Below are 18,571 nucleotides of genomic sequence, written 5' to 3'. Positions count from 1 at the left end.
TAACAAGGGTTAAATCACATTTCTGGACCTCAGCCCAGTTAACCCCTTGTCTCCCTGGTGAGGTCAGGGGGTGGCCAATTGGGGTGTAACCCCTTTAATCCCGGGCCAAATCCTCCCCATCGCCACAGTAAGTATTTTGGGAACCCAGGGGTCCTCAAAGCTGAAATTAATGTGGTTTAGCTCCAGGGACCCCGTGCTTCACATCCATATAAAAAAAAGTTAGGGGGAGAGCGAGTAGGTTAGTGCACTGTTAAGTCAATAACGGAGATCTGTGGATCTGGGCCACTTTTTCGTCACAATTCACTCCAAAATCTGATGGCGTGCAAATAGCCACTCTCCTACTGCCCTCCCTACATCTGGTTTAAATTGATTGCTAAACCAATACTAAATAATGCCAAAAGTAAACAAGGATAATGGAAACATTAAAATATTACAACCGTTAATGGATGTCTAGGAGAAGCATGGCAGCCAGCGCGGGGGGGGGCGTTCCACAGAAGATGGCCACTTGTGACTGCTGCCGTAAGTGCTGAGGTCAGCACCAGCAGTAGGAAAGACGGAAGCATGTGGGGAGCGGGAGGCTGGCCAGGAAGTTGAGGAAGAACCGGCTTCCTGGGCACAGTGCCGTGGAAGAAGGCGGCAAGAGAGAGAAGTCTCCTGGCTTGCGGGAGGTCCAGAAGGCTGCCAGAGGAGGAAGTTGGTGGAGCTCCCATCCCCCATAGCGGCTGATCCCCAACCCCCTGGCTTCATTTCCTTAATCAATTTTCAGTCGGTTTTTATGTTTTACTCCATCACGAGGGCTATTTCCATGGGCCATAGGTTGGCCACCCGTGGTCTAAATTCCCAGGTTGGAAGCAGGGGATCTCCGGGCGTGAACCGCATTAATTTCAGTTCCGGGACCCCGAGCTTCCCAAGATACACACCTCCTAAAGGGGCAGTCGGAATTTAAGGCAGGTTTAAAGGTCCCGCGTCATGCGGGCTAATAGGAAGCCGCACGGGATGATGTCGTGGCTTCCTATTGGCCGTGGGACATTTAAACAGCCATATTGCGTGCTCAGCCAGGGCTGCTACTGACCCTTCCTTCAAAGATCTATATCTCGGGAAACTGCGGGTCCCCGAAGCTGAAATTAACGTGGTTCGCCCCTGCAGACCACCTGCTTCCCACCGAAGACGGAAAAACCCCCCAGGAAATGCGGCTTTAAAAGGTATAGCTTTGTAGACCTTCCTTAGCGTCGTACTACTTGGATAATTAAAACAGCTAGTAGGATCCCACAAACTTATTACATACTTTTTGTAATTATTAATGGCAAAACTCACATGACTGCATCCAGGAACAATACAAATAGCAGCACACTGTCATCGAGTGCTGGGAGAGGTATTGTCGTGGAACATTTGATCCTATAGCTGGCCTGCACATAATGGAAATAACGGGAAGTCATGGCTCTGGCATTTCCCAAATGTTGACGTTGTTATAGGAAAGTTTCAGGGCTCACTTCCGGCTTTTGTGGAGAGAGAGCTGAACAGTGTACAAAAAGATATGACCATGCTGGGTTTCTACAAAGTGGTGTCAGGTTTATTTATTTTTATAAAGTGATCGCATCGGCGGGTTCACACAGCTGCAAAAAAGAAGAAAAAAAAAGAATTAAAAATAATTGATATAAAGTGTAAAAAAAAAAAGTAACTTAAAGGCTGCTGTTTTTAGCAATCCCATCCTTTTTTATATTCTGTAGTTGAATTCTGGAAATATCTGCTGAAAATTTGCATCTGGGAGTTTAAAATGGCCGCTTCCATTGACAGTTAGAAATAGATCAGCACAACGTGAACGATCAGATTATGTTGGGGGTTACTTTTTGCTTTCTGAGGGGATGACTCCCATGTAAAAACAACTAAAAATCCCCCTCCCCTTTTTTTTTTTTATAGAAAACATTAAGTAATTGACACTGAACACAATATAGAATTGGTCCAAGCACTGAAATATATTTGTAATGAATCTGCTTTTATGGTAGAACATACTGCAGAATAACATGTATAGTATGTCTCAATGTATCTTTCCTGATACCTGTATTTTTTAACATAAGTAAATAAATTAATAGTTTTTTCTCGGTCATGTAAGGTTCCCCTAGAACAGTGCTGGCAAACTTCAGTCCTGAGGGCCACTAACATGTCAGGTTTTAAGGATATCCCTGCTTCAGCACAGTTGGCTCATAGTGACTGAGCCACTGATTGAGCCACCTGTGCTGAAGCAGGGATATCATTTAAACCTGACCTGTTGGTAGCACTTGAGGACTGGAGTTGGCCACTCCTGTCCTAGTGTAATGTGCCTGAGATACAGGTCCATATTTACTAAGTGGTGCTATGTGATAAGACACCTTCTGGGTGCTGTTAGAGACCTTACAGCCCATTGACTTAACTTAAAGGATCTGTAGTAAGATGTCCTCCAGCGTCGTAAGACACCTTATGGCAGAAGACCGTTGTAAACATTGGCCACCGTCTTTTATTGCTTCAACATGCGTTTCTTACAGCAAAGGGGTTAATAGTAGGTAAACTTGCTTAGCTGATACATAGGAGAATGAATGCAGGGAAGCATAGCATTTAACGAGTTTGCATGTTAAAGTGAGAATCGTTAAGTGAATATGTAGTTAGACAATAGTTGGACTAGGAGTCTGGATCCTTCAGCAACTTCCTCTATACAAGGATATTAGTAGGCAGCCTATGGTGAGTTCACTTCTCTATGCTAATTCCACACCTGTCACCCTGCACCATTATATACACACACACACACACACACACACACACACACTTTTGTTTACCACAGTCTCTCCCAACACTTGTCTGCACACACTCATCACACCTTCCTCTCCAATTCCCTCTGCAAACCCCTTGACACACACCCTGGCACTAAACGAACACATCTGCTGTTTGTGCATTGCTCATGCCTACTGAAAACACCACAGCTTCTTGCAAAGTCCTGACCTCAACCACCTTCGACATAAAATCGGCAAACGGATTTGGGCGATTGCAATCCGTGCAGATTCATCAAAATCCGCCATTGGATACAACCTGTTGACGGATTTGTAGAATCCAATCTTCGGATTCAGCGATCCGTTGGTGGATTTTTACGAATCTGCCAACGGATTGCTGAATCTGTGAATTGGATTCTACAAATCCGTCTGCGGAATTTATTGATAATAATAATAATAAAAAAATCGACAAAACGCGAATCGCCCTTTTTTTTAGATTGATCCACTGAAATCCGCGGACCAAAGGAACCGGGGCGATCCGCTGAGGATCTAAATTCGCCAAAACAATTCACCCATCTATACTTTTTACTGTTAATCATTCCAACCTCATCCCCATTACACCTTATCCCCTCCTTTCCCTTTTCCTGTGCCCTATTGAACGCACGAGCTGTCTGCAACAGATTTGCTGCAATACATGACCTATTCATTTCCAACTCCCTCAACCTTCTAGCTTTACAGAAACCTGGCTCACCCCCTCAGACACCGCCTCTCCTGCTGCACTCTGCTATGGTGGTCTCTCCCTCAGCCACACCCCCAAACCAGCGATTTGGCATACTACGTCTCCCCACGCTGCGCATTTCATGTCATACCCCACTTCCCATCCCTCTCTTCCTCATCCTTCGAAGTCCATGCTGTCTGTCTCTTTTCCTCTTTAATCTCCATGACGCTGCCATCTATTGTTCCACTAGACCTACATCTCAATTTCTAGACAACTTTGCCACCTGGCTCCCTCACTTCCTCTCTTCTGACGCACCTACTGTCATCCTGGGAGATGTTTACATACTCACTGATAATCCCAATGCCACTCCAGCCACCTATCTCATCTCATTAACCTCCTCCGATGGTCTCTCTCAGTGGACCACCTCTCCTACTCTCTGCAATGGTCACTTCCTCAATCTGTTTTTCTCCCACTTCTATTCTGCCTCTTATCTCCTCTCACACACCCTTACCTCTCTCTGATCATAACCTCCTAACCTTTAGCCTCAATCTACCCTCTGCACCCTCCCCAACACCTACTTCCACACACACATACAGAAACCTACATGTTCAAGGCTCCCTCGCCTCTCTGTCTAACTACCTTCCTATCTCTCTTCTCCCCTTTGCCTCCAGGCTACTTGAGTGGCTATTATAGAAACGACTTGACTCGCTTTCTCTCCTCCAATTCCCTGCTTAACACTTTGTAATCTGTTTTCTGCCCTCTACATTCGACCGAAACAGCACTAACAAATGTGGCCAATGACCTACTCACAGTTAAGTCTTAAGGGTCACTTCTCCTTACTAATTCTCATTGGTCTTTCTGCTGCCTTTGACACTGTTGATCACCCCTTTCTCTTGCCTACCCTGTTGGCCTCTGTGAGGCAGCCCACTCCTTGTTCAAGTCCTACATATCCAACTGCTCTTTTAAGGTTCCGTTTCTAGCACCTCCTCTTCACTCCATGTTTCTGTTGGGGTTCCACAAGGCTCTGCCCTTGATCAGCAGAAAAGAAAGGTTGATGTGACTGCCGCTCAGAGTGAAAAAAAGGTGGAAACCCACCAGATGATTTAGAAGTTAAAATCCATTTATTCAGCTACATACAAACGGACAAAGATAAGACATAACTCCTCCTCCCACGCGTTTCATGCCCACTGCAGCACCTTTTCAAGGAGTGTATCCCTGCTCTTCCCACTCTATATGTCTTTTCTCTGAGAATTCATACAATCCTTTGGCTTTCAATATCATCTCTATGCAGATGACACCCAAATCTACCTTTCCTCCTTTCTAGTTCTATGTCACCAACTGTCTATCTGCAATGTCCTCCTGGCTGTCCCACCATTATCTGATGCTTAACATGTCCAAAACAGAATTAATAATCTTTCACTGTCACCCCTAACCCAAACTTTTTCTTACTATCAATAATAGCACAATCTCATCAACACACCAAAGCTGCTGCCTAGGAGGTCATGGTCGACTTTGCCCGCCTTCATTCCTCATATTCAAGCCCTTAATACGTCTTGTTGTCTTCACCTCCAAAATATTGCTAGGATACGCCCTTTTCCCACTCACGGCACATCTAAAATCCTAATTCGCTCTCTTATCCTCTCCCGCCTTGACTACTACAATCTTCTAATAATAATAATAATAATAGCATGTTCTTGAATAGCGCTGCTAATTGTACGCAGCGCTTTACAGAGACATTTTGCAGGCACAGGTCCCTGACCCGTAGAGCTTACAATCTATGTTTGTGGTGCCTGAGGCACAGGGATATAGAGATAAAGTGACTTGCCCAATGTCACAAGGAGCCGACACCGGGAATTGAACCAGGCTCCCCTGCAGCAATCTCAGTGTCAGTCAGTGTCTTTACTCACTGAGCCACTCATTCTCACATTGCTAGCTAATGCTAGTTAGCATTCCCCTTGTCCGCCTGTTCCAACTTCAATCCATCCAAAATGCTGCTGCCAGAATCATCCACCTTACTCTCCGCTCCACCTCTGCTGCTCCACTATGCAAATCCCTACACTGGCTTCCCATATGCTCTAGAGTTACATTTAAAACCCTAGTTCTTACTTGAAAAGCTCTCGACAATGCTGCCCGCTTACATCTCAGCCCTCATCCCCAAATAAACGCCCCCTCCTTTCTGCCCACGACACCCGCCTCTCCTCCTGCCTTTATTACCCGACTTCTTACGTGCTTCTCTCTGGAATTTCCTAGCACGCACCATCAGACTTTCTCCCAACTTTCAGACATTCAAAAACTCTCTAAAGTCTCACCTTTTTAAGGAAGCCTATCTAGCATACTCCTAACATCCACCAACCAACCCTATTGATACCTGCTGTGTGGCTGGACCAAACTCCATGCTATCTAACATGCTCTAACATTCACACCCCCAAGCCTTAATAGATACAGCAGTACGGCTAGATCATACTCCATCCTGAGGCACACGCCACAATGAGCAGCCACTTCACCTTTTGTTTCAACATTGCCTCCTATTCCCTCTAAAGTGTAAGCTCTCAGCAACAGGGCCCTCTTTACCTTCTGTATCTGTTTGCGCTTGTCTGTCCTTGTTTGCCATTCAGTTTATGTATGTTGGCGCTTTACAAATAAAGGATGATGATAATAATACAGTATGCAGCTTATTTAAAAAAAATAAAGTTTTCAATGTCTAACTTAAGTGTGCCCTACAAATGTACATCAGCTTATGAGATAATGATTAAACAATAACTTTAAGGAGTTAACAGGAGACATCCCCATGGTGAAGGATTAAGAAGGATACTGTATTTTACCAGTTGAGTCACAGGTGATAACAAGTAGTCTATGTAACCCTTCAACATAGATGTACATCTTGTATATTCCCTGTACTCTGTGAGTTTATAGGGTCAGGCATCCCCATGCATCATTACACTTCTGTTGTTGATGTAACCTTCTAACAAGCCTTATCTTGCTGTATATTGATCCCTGTTCCTTGTGCGAGTCTTTAGCACTCCAGAGACACTCGTTAGTAATTTCTGGCTGTATGTGAAGTGCTTAGAATAATTTCTTCTTGTAGGACGCCATGGTTCTTCTGCTCATTGACACACAAAGTATGGCTGCTTCCTTCATGCTCATCATAAATGAATATATAAAAGCTAAAGGACTCGGGTTCTTCTTTGATCCGGGACTGTCTCACAGCAAGCCCCATTGACATAAGAATGCCTTAGGCCCAAATTTACTAAGCATGGCTACAAGATGCCCAGAATCAAAAGAAAATGGGAGAGCGTCCAGGAATATAAATCCAGTTTATTTTATTTATAAAATGCTTTACCAGGAAATAATACATTGAGAGTCACCACTCGTTTTCATTTTGTCCCGCGCACAGAGTTATGATGACAAATACATGGTTACGTTATATGAACGTTATATGGTTATACTTTATATTTACAGACATTTCATGGACAGTTAGAGATAACATGATTATGGGCGTTTGCAACAGTTACAGACAAGATTATGACAGCTCGAGTCTTTATATTACTTAAGCCGCGGTTTTGAGAGTCTCAGTTGGTAAAAATGTAATTGTAATTTTAAAAGAAATAAATCCTTATTCACATTGGAGATCAGAAATAAAACTCAGTTTCCACAAGAACTGTTGAATCCGGCATCTGGTTGTCGCTGTGTCCGAATGTACAGCCCCAAGGAAAATACATGTTTACTTTGTCACAGCACTTTTGTTTTTTTAAACAGATTTTTATTACGACTGCATCAAACATATGAGGCTTGTTAGTTTTTATGTCAGATTCTTAAGTCGGTTAGTATGAGTGCCAGAGAATGGCACACTGTTAGCTCGTAGTACCTGCTTGGCATCCCTTCAGACTGGTACAGACATGTACACTCACTCATTTTCTGTGAGACTCGTTGATCTGGAGTCAGTACTGCTGATTGTTTTGTCAGAATGACCTATAATGTCACTTATTTTCTTGTCCAAATGCCCTAAATATTGCTCAGTCCTTGGAGGTTGACATCTCGGTATAACCACCGAGGAATCTGTGTGATATCTTAATGTTATATTGTTGGGTGTTGAAGACTTTCTCTGTGTGCCAGGGCATTTAAAAAGGGAACTTAATGATACAGTAGGAATCTCAAAAATGTACTACTTTGTATCAACATCACGTATTTGCAACAATTTACCATGCTGGTTGAAAAGATATATATATATTGCAAGAGGCGATGTTACAAGACTTTATTTTGTACATTGCTGATATATTTCCACCTAACAGGCTCTCTCCTTACCACATCATGCACATGCCCAAGGCAGCATTCATGAAAGGGTCCCCCAAACTTCTGCACCCCTTCTGCACAGGACCAGCAGACCATAGTTAACTCCTACTCTGCTTGGGGTCATCAGCCTTCCCAGACAGGAATTTTTACTGCCATCTCCTGCCAGAGATGTACTCCATCCCCCAGCCCAGGTGCACCTCATTCCACTTAAGAGGTTCTCTCCCTACCAAGCCTGTATATGGCAGCTGATTTTTTTCTGTGGTCCATGCCATTGAACTCTGAAGAATAAACCATGCTGAGTAACCTCCCCCACTATTCCTTGTGTCACCTCTCTTCCCCCTACATCACATTTTTTAGATTGTGAGCTCTTCGGTGCAGGGGCCTCCTTTCAATTCCTTATATATACTAGTTTTGTATGTTACTGTCCTCCCTCCCACATTGCACTGCGTTACAAAATACGTGGGCACCATACAAATAAAAGATATCATAATAATAATAATTTTTCTGTTGGTTAACTTGGGAGAACGGAGATCCGGCAACTTTTTATTGGGGGGGATCAACAAGAAACTCCATTATTCTTTGCTTCAGTGTTCCAGCATGTTTTTCCATCTGTAGATACATACAGAAAGATCTACAAAACAATATTAAAGTTTGCTAAAAGAGCTTATCTCTAACCATTCATTATACAGTAGATAATGACCAGTATAGGAGATGATATCAAGTTTCAATTGTATGTTAGAATTAAGCAGTAAAAACAATCGTAATGTGCACTATATTCAATCATATATTTATTCCTTATCTCTTAAGATATTGTAACCACATTTTGCATAATGGTTCCTGAGATCAAGGAGCAGGTTGTTGTCTATGTTTGGATCAATTCCCAAATGACATCACTGATGACATCGGCAATGTCAACTGATGACATCACAAATTACATGATCCCATCACACCCTCAAGCTACTACTTAATCTTGGTCACTGAAAATCCAATCTGCAACATTAGCAAAAATACAGGAACAGCCAAAGTTCTTCAAGAGCGTGAGATTGTTTGGGATGAGAGCACAATGTCCCATAAGCACGCATTAGAGGTTCTCCATCGAACACTTCAGGACCTCAGAGGCAATGCAACCATTATGGGTGGAGTTGTTGTTGTTTTGGCAGGGGATTTCACATTAAGAAACAAAAAAATCAAATTATCCATTTATAAATCCCAGTATTTTTTTGGTTTCTTACAATTCCCGAGCAACGCCAGGTACGTTCAACTAGTGTGTGCGTGTATGTAGTCTGTGAGGATCCCTAGAGATCCAAGATACCGGCACAGCTAAAGAGATAATAACATAAAAGTGGTATATTGGGTCCAAAATGCACACATATGCCCAACATTTCGTTCCCCAGGGGAACCTTCTTCAGGTGTGTGTGTGTGTGTGTGTGTGTGTGTGTGTGTGTGTGTGTGTGTGTGTGTGTGTGTGTGTGTGTGTGTGTGTGTGTGTGTGTGTGTGTGTGTGTGTGTGTATCAGTACCGTGTTACCAGAGCTTCAATAATCAAAAAATAAATAGATGATACCGTTCTGTGGCGAACGAAATGCTTTTATTTGTGCGAGCTTTCGAGATACATTGATCTCTTCTTCCGGCGATGTTACAATGAATGAAGCAAGCAAAATGTATACTTAAAAACAGTGTCTCTTGGAATGTTATCTGTGCTAGTCCTTCCCCTGGTGTGGATGTGTTTATGGCTAGAGGTGTCACTCCACACACACCTTTTGTAAAGCACTGTATATACTGTGGGCTCTCCATTCATTTATATTCACACAGATACACACACACACTCTTACATCATTTGCTTTCAGGAACCTTTTGACACTTCTAGCCATAAAACACATCCACACTGGGGAAGGACCAGCACAGATAACATTCCAAAGGACACTGTTTTTAAGTATACCTTTTGCTTGCTTCATTCATTGTAACATCGCCGAAAGAAGAGATCAGTGTATCTCGAAAGCTCACACAAATAAAAGCATTTCGTTAGCCACAGAACGGTATCATCTATTTATTTTTTGATTGTGTTTGTGTGTGTATGTGTGTGTGTGTGTGTGTGTGTGTGTGTGTGTGTGTGTGTGTGTGTGTGTGTAATTCAGGGGTATATAATATGTCTTCAGGGTTGTATATAATGTAAATGTACCAATGCATTATTTTTGGACATCTATATTCTAATCCTAAACTGTTTATTGTAGGTAAACCAGGGAGCATCGAAGGCAATTGGTTCAGGGTTAGGATACCTGGAACACATATGTCAGCTCATTGAAAAAATTGGACAGCTCCAGGAACATAACCTCAGACTGCAAAAACAAGTATTTGCCTTGCAGAAGGAGGACAAAATGAAACAAATGAGACAGGTAACAATACTATATTTAAAGAATAACAGAGATGTTTTTAAGTGGTTTAGAACCACAGTGTTCGTATTACTGTCTTATTTTCTTCACTTGAACAACTGACAACATTACTGGGAAATGTTGCAATTCTTGGGATCGCTTGACTTGTTTGCATAAGAGAAGACAATTCATTAATTGTTGACATTACTAATGAGGTCCAAATGTGAAAATGAAAAGTCGTGTCAATCATTAAACGGTTACTTTTACAACTGCAGTTCTGTCAAACAGTTGCTTAGCCAAGCAGAAATTTCTGTACTGTGTTTTAGTGGCTATGCCGTTCTTTAACCCAGGCTGTGCTGAAAAGCGGTGTAATGCGGCAGGCATAAGTTTAGAGGGGTCCAATTTAAAATGGACATGACGTAAAAGGTGACACTGTGTGCTCCTTTGCATGTCATTTCCCAGAATCCCTGGCTGCAGTGGGAGCACTGAATGTTAAGAGATAATGGGGAATGCAGGGTTGCAGACCTGTCTGAGACATGTGAATGTGCTCACAAGTGATATTTTTATTTGCTGTGCACTGTAATGTGAAACAAAACGTACGCCAATATTATTTTTCTAATGAGAAGAAAAAGGTATGTATTCGCTAACACAGCTACTGAACAGTGATGGTCTCACACCCTTGATTTTATGTGGACGAGAAAATGTATTTAGGATTAAATATATTAAGTATACATTTGTAATAATAATACATTTTCTGCCAATAGAAAATATATATACTATAGACAAAAAAAAAAAAAACATGATAACAATAAAAGAACGAACTTAATTTGAAATGACTGTCATATATATTAACAATAATGATGTTAATATTGTAAAATATTATATAATAATGTTATAGAAATAATGTGCCATATCAGGATATTGTGTCAATACTCTGCTCATTCTGCACTGACTTTTTCCATCTCTCTGCCATTCATTTGAAATTAGTTGGATTAATGCACACCAGATTAAAAACAAAAACAAAAAAGCAGACAGCCTAAAAAAAACGAAATGAATACGTAAAACAAACGCACTTGAATTGCTTCTCATACATGTATGTTAACACAAACAAACTGTCAAATAATCAATCGTTGCCTCTTTAAGCCCCCCCAAAATACAGAGAAAATACATATTAACAGTAAGTAAATGGAGAAGGGGATCGGCATGAATTCCTTAAGAAGGAGTTTAAGTTTGGAATGCCAGAAATGTGTGCATCACACCCCTGTGCGCTGACTCCACATTACTGAGATGTAACAGCAGTGCATGCCTTGTCTCTCCCCGGGTGTAGGAGTATTTTGTACAGCACTGCTCCTGTGGAGCCGCCAGTGTCTTGCTCAGTTCGTACCAGGAGGCTCGGACGGATTTGAACGTGAGGAGGAGCAGGCCACACAGTATGTTTGTGCAGAGTGGAAATCAGTCTGACCTGTCGATGATCCCAGAAACCGGGGTTAACTATGAAAAGTTCAACTACAAAGGTTGGTAGCGTATCACCTTTCTTCCATTTTTCCATGCCTTGTAAAAAGGCAACGCAACAATAAGAATTCTGAGACTGTGTACTGGGTTATCAGTGTTATTCTGTCACAATCAACAGCAGGTAACTTATTCTGTTACATCGTACTTCGATTGTAAGCTCTTCAGGGCAGGGACTCCCTTTGCCTTATGTTATTTACCGGTTTAGCTTATCCCCATTGTTCTTTCTTTACCTTTATACTGTAATTGTGTAAAGCGCTTCATACTGTTGGCTTAAATACAATTATACATAAAAACATACATGACATATAGTATAACAAATGTGTTTTAAAGCAGCGGTGTGTCCTGCTTGATATTTGTAAGGGGTGAGACCGTTTATACTCCCTGAAATGGTGTGGGGTCCCCTGGTTCGCCGACCTCTAGTTGCCGAGATAACACTTTTTTTTTGTATTCCCCCCCCCACCAGACAATGGTAATGTATACAATATAGCCACTGGGGTCAGTCCCATTCCGTCGGCCAATGGGATGCTGCATCGTCATTGGGAGATGATGTTGCTACTTTGTATTGGTGACCTAGCAACCATATTTTAAATGTTTTTTTATGTGTACCAAAAAATGATTTACTCAAATATCTTGGGAACTAAGAGGAAGGTGAACCACGGATCAGCTCCACTTCAGGCATAACTATAAAAAAAGAAAATAGACTAAAAATGGGACTGCAGCTTTAACAGGTGACGTTACTAGCGATGGGTAAAAGGTTTGAATATTTATACGAATTTTGTGACTTTTGGCCAATTTGTGGCCAACATTGGTAAAGCTTGTGATTGTCAACTAGACGTACAGTAACTGACTGAAGCCTCTTTGCATGAGATGTGATAGACAGTAAATGATAGCGTTGGCCTTGTCGAAATTGCTGGTCGCACGTTCATTTATTAAATAAACACCTAAGAACTTATTCTACATCCAAAGAAGCTGCCAATCAGGTAGTTTTCGGCTGAAAATCTCCAATGAAGTCTGTCTTGAGCCAATCACAACACTCCATTACAGAACATTCCCTATAAGAGATGAACACACATTCCCAGCTAGCTCAAACTCCTACACCCACCACATCATGAATATATATTTATGTCAAATAAACCTCACTCCTCCTCACCTTTTTAACTTAGGAGGTCGTTTCACTTTGCTGCAAGAACAGGCCTACTATGGTTCTTTCCCCTCATGCAGGGGTAAAGGGAAGCGTTCACAATGTAGTGTAGGACCTGCATTTTTGGTTATACCTTGACGTTTGGTATGTAGGCTTATATCGCTTTGGCCAAAGTGTTTAACCAAGTAATTATTATTATTATTGAAGTATTTGAACTTTGTACTTATTACCATATATGTTTTGTCAATTGGCTGTAGCATTGGGCACCCCTGTCTTTTGTCCTAAAAGAGATGACCCTATTGACAATGTAATAGGGTCTGCATGGAACATTCCGATTGGTTAATCTCTCTGCCCTTATTTATAGCATTAGGGTACCTAAGTGTAATTATACATGTCTATGTTTCAACCATTATAATGTCTGTACAAGTGTTTCTAAAATAAATGTTCCTCACTGTAGGACCTAGTGCACAGACCGATGGAAAAAACAGTCCTTCAATTTTGGGATTTAGGAAACCGTTCAATAAAATTATATATGAAGAAGGAGAGCAAAGGACCGTGTGTGAGAGGAATTACAGCGAAGCTTTACCGCAACAGGACCAAGAAATGAAAAAGGTAAACGGAATGCTATTTAAATAGCCGTCAGTAATCACATTTTACATACATTTTTAAAGCAGTCTGTGCTATTCTTTAATAGTTCTCGTTGTGCCCGTTCAGGGGATGTTTTTATTTTTTAATCTGATCGTTAGTTTAGGAGATATGAACAGTTGAAATGTTAAGTGTCCGGGAATTCAAAATAGATGTCTCCCGGAGCCCAGTGTAGAATAAAGTTTACCATGGTAACCTCAGATGCTAGAGATTAAGAAAACAATGATTTTTAACATATATATATATATATATATATATATATATATATATATATATATATATAGGGAACCATGTTAAAAATGGTTTTTGAAGCAAAAAGTGGCACTGTGTGCTCATTTGCATGTCATTCCCCAGAATCCCTTGCTGCAGTGGAAGTGCTGTGTGCTGGGTTATAATGGTGAAAGGTGGGGTTGCAGTCCTGCCTAAGACATGCAGATGAGCATACAGTTGTATTTACATTTGCATGTTGTGCTACAAACTCTCACATTTCCACACCCACCCACACCATTTATATCCCTCTCACTCCACACACACCTTGTGTAGAGCACTGTTTATACTGTGGGCTCTCCATTCATTTTTATTCACACTGATACACATACACACTCTTTCTTCACTTGCCTTCAGTTACCCTTTGACACCTCTAGCCATAAAACACATCCACACCGGGGGAAGGAACAGCACAGATAACACTCCAAGAGACACTGTTTTTAAGTAATCCATGCTTCATTCATTGTAACATCGCCGGAAGAAGAGATCAGTGTATCTCGAAAGCTCGCACAAATAAAAGCATTTCGTTAGCCACAGAACGGTATCATCTATTTATTTTTATATATATATATATATATATATATATATAATATATGTGTATGTAACAGTGTTTACCTCAGGGCCCTTCTGATCCTGACCCCTATGTGAGAAACTGCCCCAGTTACATGTCGGTGTAGTGTGGTGCACCTGCTGGCTCACAGGACTCCTGAGTCTCCCGCTTGTTGGTATTTGGGATTCCACCATGACAGGTGTCTGAGGTAGTGTGCTGAGTCCTACTCACATTTGGTACAGCGCCTCCATCCCATCCAGATCCCCACGATGGCAGGGAGGAGTTTCTGAATGGGAACTCCTGGGTGCACCTTCTCCCTGAGTAACTCCACTCACAGGCAAGAAGGGTCTTTTTATGGGCATCTTTATTAGCATGTCTTGTGGCAGACTGCCCATCACAGCGCCCAACACTTAGCCACACATCTTGTAGTGGCACTCCATTCAGAAGATTCCTCCTGACTCTTTAATCAAGTGGTCTTTCCACCTCTCCCCTAAGGGAGACCCCCAGCTGTGCCAGAGCCCTGGACACAGTGTGTAATAGATTGTCCCTTTGCCACTCTGACAGACAGACTTGAACTGCTGCAGACCTTAGGATGAACACCTTGAACTCCAACTCTGAACCGCTCAGGTTGAACCACTAGAACCTTAGACACTAACTTTTGGGAGTGCTGTGCAATATATAGGCTCCAGAAATACCCACCTCTGTGTCACTAACAGTGGACACAAAGCATGCTGTCACTTCCTTTGCTACATATGACACATCACAGGGTTTGAGGGCAACCCTCCATGATGACTACTGGCAGACCTGCCCACTTAACAGGAATTACTGCTCAGCATGAGATATATATGTGTATGTATGTATTTATGTATGTATGTATATATATATATACAGTGTTCGACAAACCTATACATTTGCTCGCCCCGGGCGAGTGGATTTAACCCCCGGGCGAGTAAATATTGGCCCAAGCAGCACACGTTTGGTACTGGGTGGCGAGTAGATTTTTTTGTGTGGCGAGTAGATTTTTTGGTGATTTGTCAACCACTGTATATATATATATATATATGTGTGTGTGTATATATATATATATATATGTGTGTGTGTATATATATATATATATATGTGTGTGTGTGTGTGTGTGTGTGTGTGTGTGTGTGTGTGTGTGTGTGTGTGTGTGTGTGTGTATATATATATATATATATATATATATATATATATATATATATATATATATATATATATACACACACACTGTATTTTCTTGATTCTAAGCCGCACTTTTTTTTACATTTTTACGTTTCTGGAATCGGGATGCGTTTTACAATCAATGTCAAAAGAAACTTGCCAGTTACTAGGAAGAGGAATAAGTTGTGACGTAGTTGGTCATTTGAACTGAAGTATATGTAAAAATGTTATATTATTATAAAGCCCCTAATAAGTTTCCTTCCATAAGAGGTGAAGACATATCCCTTCTCCTCCTCCCCCAATCTGGAATAGCAGCTTTATACGTGCTGGCAAACATTGAAAAATGGGTATTTGTAACTGAATGGTTCCTGTACCAATATGGCCGCTAATGTGAGTCAACTGAGGATCACGTGATCTCCTATGTTGTGCAATGACGTTTTTAGATCGCGATGCTGCCAACCCTGGCGTGCCGCCTCTAGTGCAGGGCATGAGGTTGCAGTTGCCATATGACAGGCTGAAGGTGCCTTCATTTAAGTTGTCATTTTTTCTGGACATTTAATGTAGTGTTTCTCTTTTTCCCCGAAAGGCTGTTATTAAATCAATGGTGCGTCTTAGAATTAAGGAAATATATATATGTGTGTGTTACCGATAATGTTTAGCCTTATCCAGAAATAGAAGTATACATGCATTTATCACGTATCCATATATGTAAGTATCTCTGGTTTAGAAGAATTAACAAAATAATACTAGCAAAACTATTACCCAAGGAACTAGATGTGTAAATATGTATACCTAATACTGAACACACATTTACACATGTGTAGCGCACTTTCCCCCACCCCCTGGGAGATGTGTGGCTACGTTGTGTGAATGCGGTGCAATACCTGCTGGTGCCCAGGAGATCTGAGCCTCCGCTGCTGGGAACCTGGAGTGCACCTGAGTGATGCTCAGTAGCGCCTCCACCTGTACGGGATTCTATTGTGTAGAATGACCCCTTCGAGGACACATAAGAAATACACACGTGGTATAACGAAACAGTTTTACTATGTGCAAAGGATTATAATATACAGCCCACCCACCAGGCCATGCACGGCCGTACCTTCCACTGGAGTCACCGTCCCCACAGTACCTAGGGGCCCATGGGCACCCAACCAACCCGATGTCCACAAAGTCAATGCCCCACCCAATGTGGGGTACAGCGCTGCCCACTATAGTGTTTGATGGTGCACTTGCAGAGTTAGGTACCTGCTGGGTGTGTCCCCACCTGGGCGTGCAGATGCTGTAGATGGGATCCATGGATTCAAGATGGTCCTCCGCGAAGCCTCCGCCTCTACGTTGGGTGGGTCCCACTTGGAGAATACCACCATACAATGTCTCTTTCCATAGAGGGTGGTCCGGTTCTGGACCACAGGCTGCAGTCACCGTGCGGCGTCTCACTGTGTCCCTGACACTAATGTTGCTAAGCAGAGCATTGTCCCTATCTGAGGGGCAAGTCCCTATAGCAGCCACAAGCTATTTGGGAGTCGGGGCCTATCTGGGACCTAACAAGGGGGTCTCTGGCCTAGTGCAGGTACCACAGACACAGACATGGCCACCTCTTACCCTGTCCTTGTCCCAGCTCCGACTGGCATGGATTGCAGCGCGCAAAAATTATCTTATCTGCAGTGCAGGAGGATCCAGGAGCCCTATTGGCTGATACGCGCTATGTGACTTTGTCCCCGATGCACATGGGCTATGTAGTCCCTGCTCGGAGCCTCTTCCTATTGGCCGCCATTTGTGCACTGTCTCGCGCATGCGCAATGGCCTCTAAGATGGCGTCACCCTTCAAAGGGAGCCACCAGTAACGCCATTGCAACCTTCCCAGCGCCTACGGAACCTCAGCTCCCGCCCGCAGTCCTTCCCGCACCCTCCCCGACCTCCGCTGTCGGTCGCAGTACTTATTACAGGCCTAATAAAACAAAACGATCAAATTCATCCTAACGAAAAAATGCATTGATGTAAATTTTTATGTAAATATCTGTGTTTTTATAAATGCACAAAATTCATGATCATAATGACCTGAAGTGAGGTATATTGGAATTCCTCCAGGACTGTCTGTTCCCTTATGTTACTCCTTTTTCCTCTCTCTCCCCTCTGACTGACTTTGCCCTACTGACATGTGTTTTTCTGCCCATTTCACAACTTGTAGGAGCTTTCTGATTGGTTGTGAAAATATATCCGAGCTAACTAAAGTGTGTGTCCCCTAATATTAATTGTCCTAATTGGATGGCTTAGAATTCCTATTGATGTGCCTAATCTATTTTATACTGTAATATTTTGGTTGACAGGTCAGAGTTTTTCCCAGGAGTGATCTCTGATAGGAATGTGCATCTATTTATCCCTGGGGGTTTACTTTTAATTACAAAACACAGGTGGTGGTTGATGTTCTGGGAGAGGAACAAAAAAGACTTGTTTACAACAGGGTGTGGGGTATACAGGCTACATTTGTCACAGAAGGTTAAGGCGGGCAATATCCTGCCCATGCCTAGTTGATTGTTCCATTGTCTTTACTCCTTGTATATTAATGTTATCTATTCCAGGTGGCAGCTCATTACCATTGTAACAGCAATACACGCATTCATACAGTATATACATTAAATATATATTTATAGCAATCCTCTTGTGCAAATATATATATACTAGCTGAGAGACCCGGCGTTGCCCGGGATGTAATGTTCCCGCTCCTCTCTCTCTCTTCCCCCCTCTCTCTGTTTGTTCCCCATTCACATCAATCCAGTCTCCCCCCTCCCTCCTTTACAGCTTCATGCAGTGTGTGTGCGCGCGCGCGTCAGTGAGTCTGACGCAGAAACACAAACACACACAGACTGAGTGACTGACGCACACACAGTCAGTGTGTGCGTGTGTGCCTCAGTCAGTGTGTGTGTGTGCGTGCGTCAGTCAGTGTGTGTGCGTGCGTGCGTCAGTCAGTGTGTGTGGGGGTGTGTGCGCGCGTGTCAGTCGGTGTGTGTGTGTCAGTCGGTGTGTGTGTGCGCAGTCAGTGTGTGTGTGTCAGTCAGTGTGTGTGTCAGTCAGTTAGTGTGTGCGCGCGCGTCAGTCAGTGTGTGTGTCAGTCAGTGTGTGTGTCAGTCAGTCAGTGTGTGTGTGAGTCAGTGTGTGTGTG

At 42.6% G+C, this 18,571-nt stretch overlaps 1 protein-coding gene across 1 annotated transcript in view; it reads left to right on the top strand.

The window, feature by feature from the left end:
- The window catches only part of LOC142501273 (uncharacterized), a 70,298-nt gene that overhangs the window by 38,823 nt on the left and 12,904 nt on the right, over positions 1-18,571 (top strand). The window contains exons 3-5 of the mRNA XM_075610927.1: positions 9,977-10,138; positions 11,442-11,628; positions 13,225-13,379. Coding sequence (XP_075467042.1) covers positions 9,977-10,138; positions 11,442-11,628; positions 13,225-13,379 — 504 coding nt within the window. The remainder of the gene's footprint in view (positions 1-9,976; positions 10,139-11,441; positions 11,629-13,224; positions 13,380-18,571) is intronic.

The sequence above is a fragment of the Ascaphus truei genome, chromosome 8 (assembly GCF_040206685.1).
Source record: "Ascaphus truei isolate aAscTru1 chromosome 8, aAscTru1.hap1, whole genome shotgun sequence".
In the NCBI taxonomy this organism is placed as follows: domain Eukaryota; kingdom Metazoa; phylum Chordata; class Amphibia; order Anura; family Ascaphidae; genus Ascaphus; species Ascaphus truei.
The sequence above is the reverse complement of the archived record's forward strand: the minus strand, read 5'-3'. Positions and strand labels throughout refer to the sequence as shown.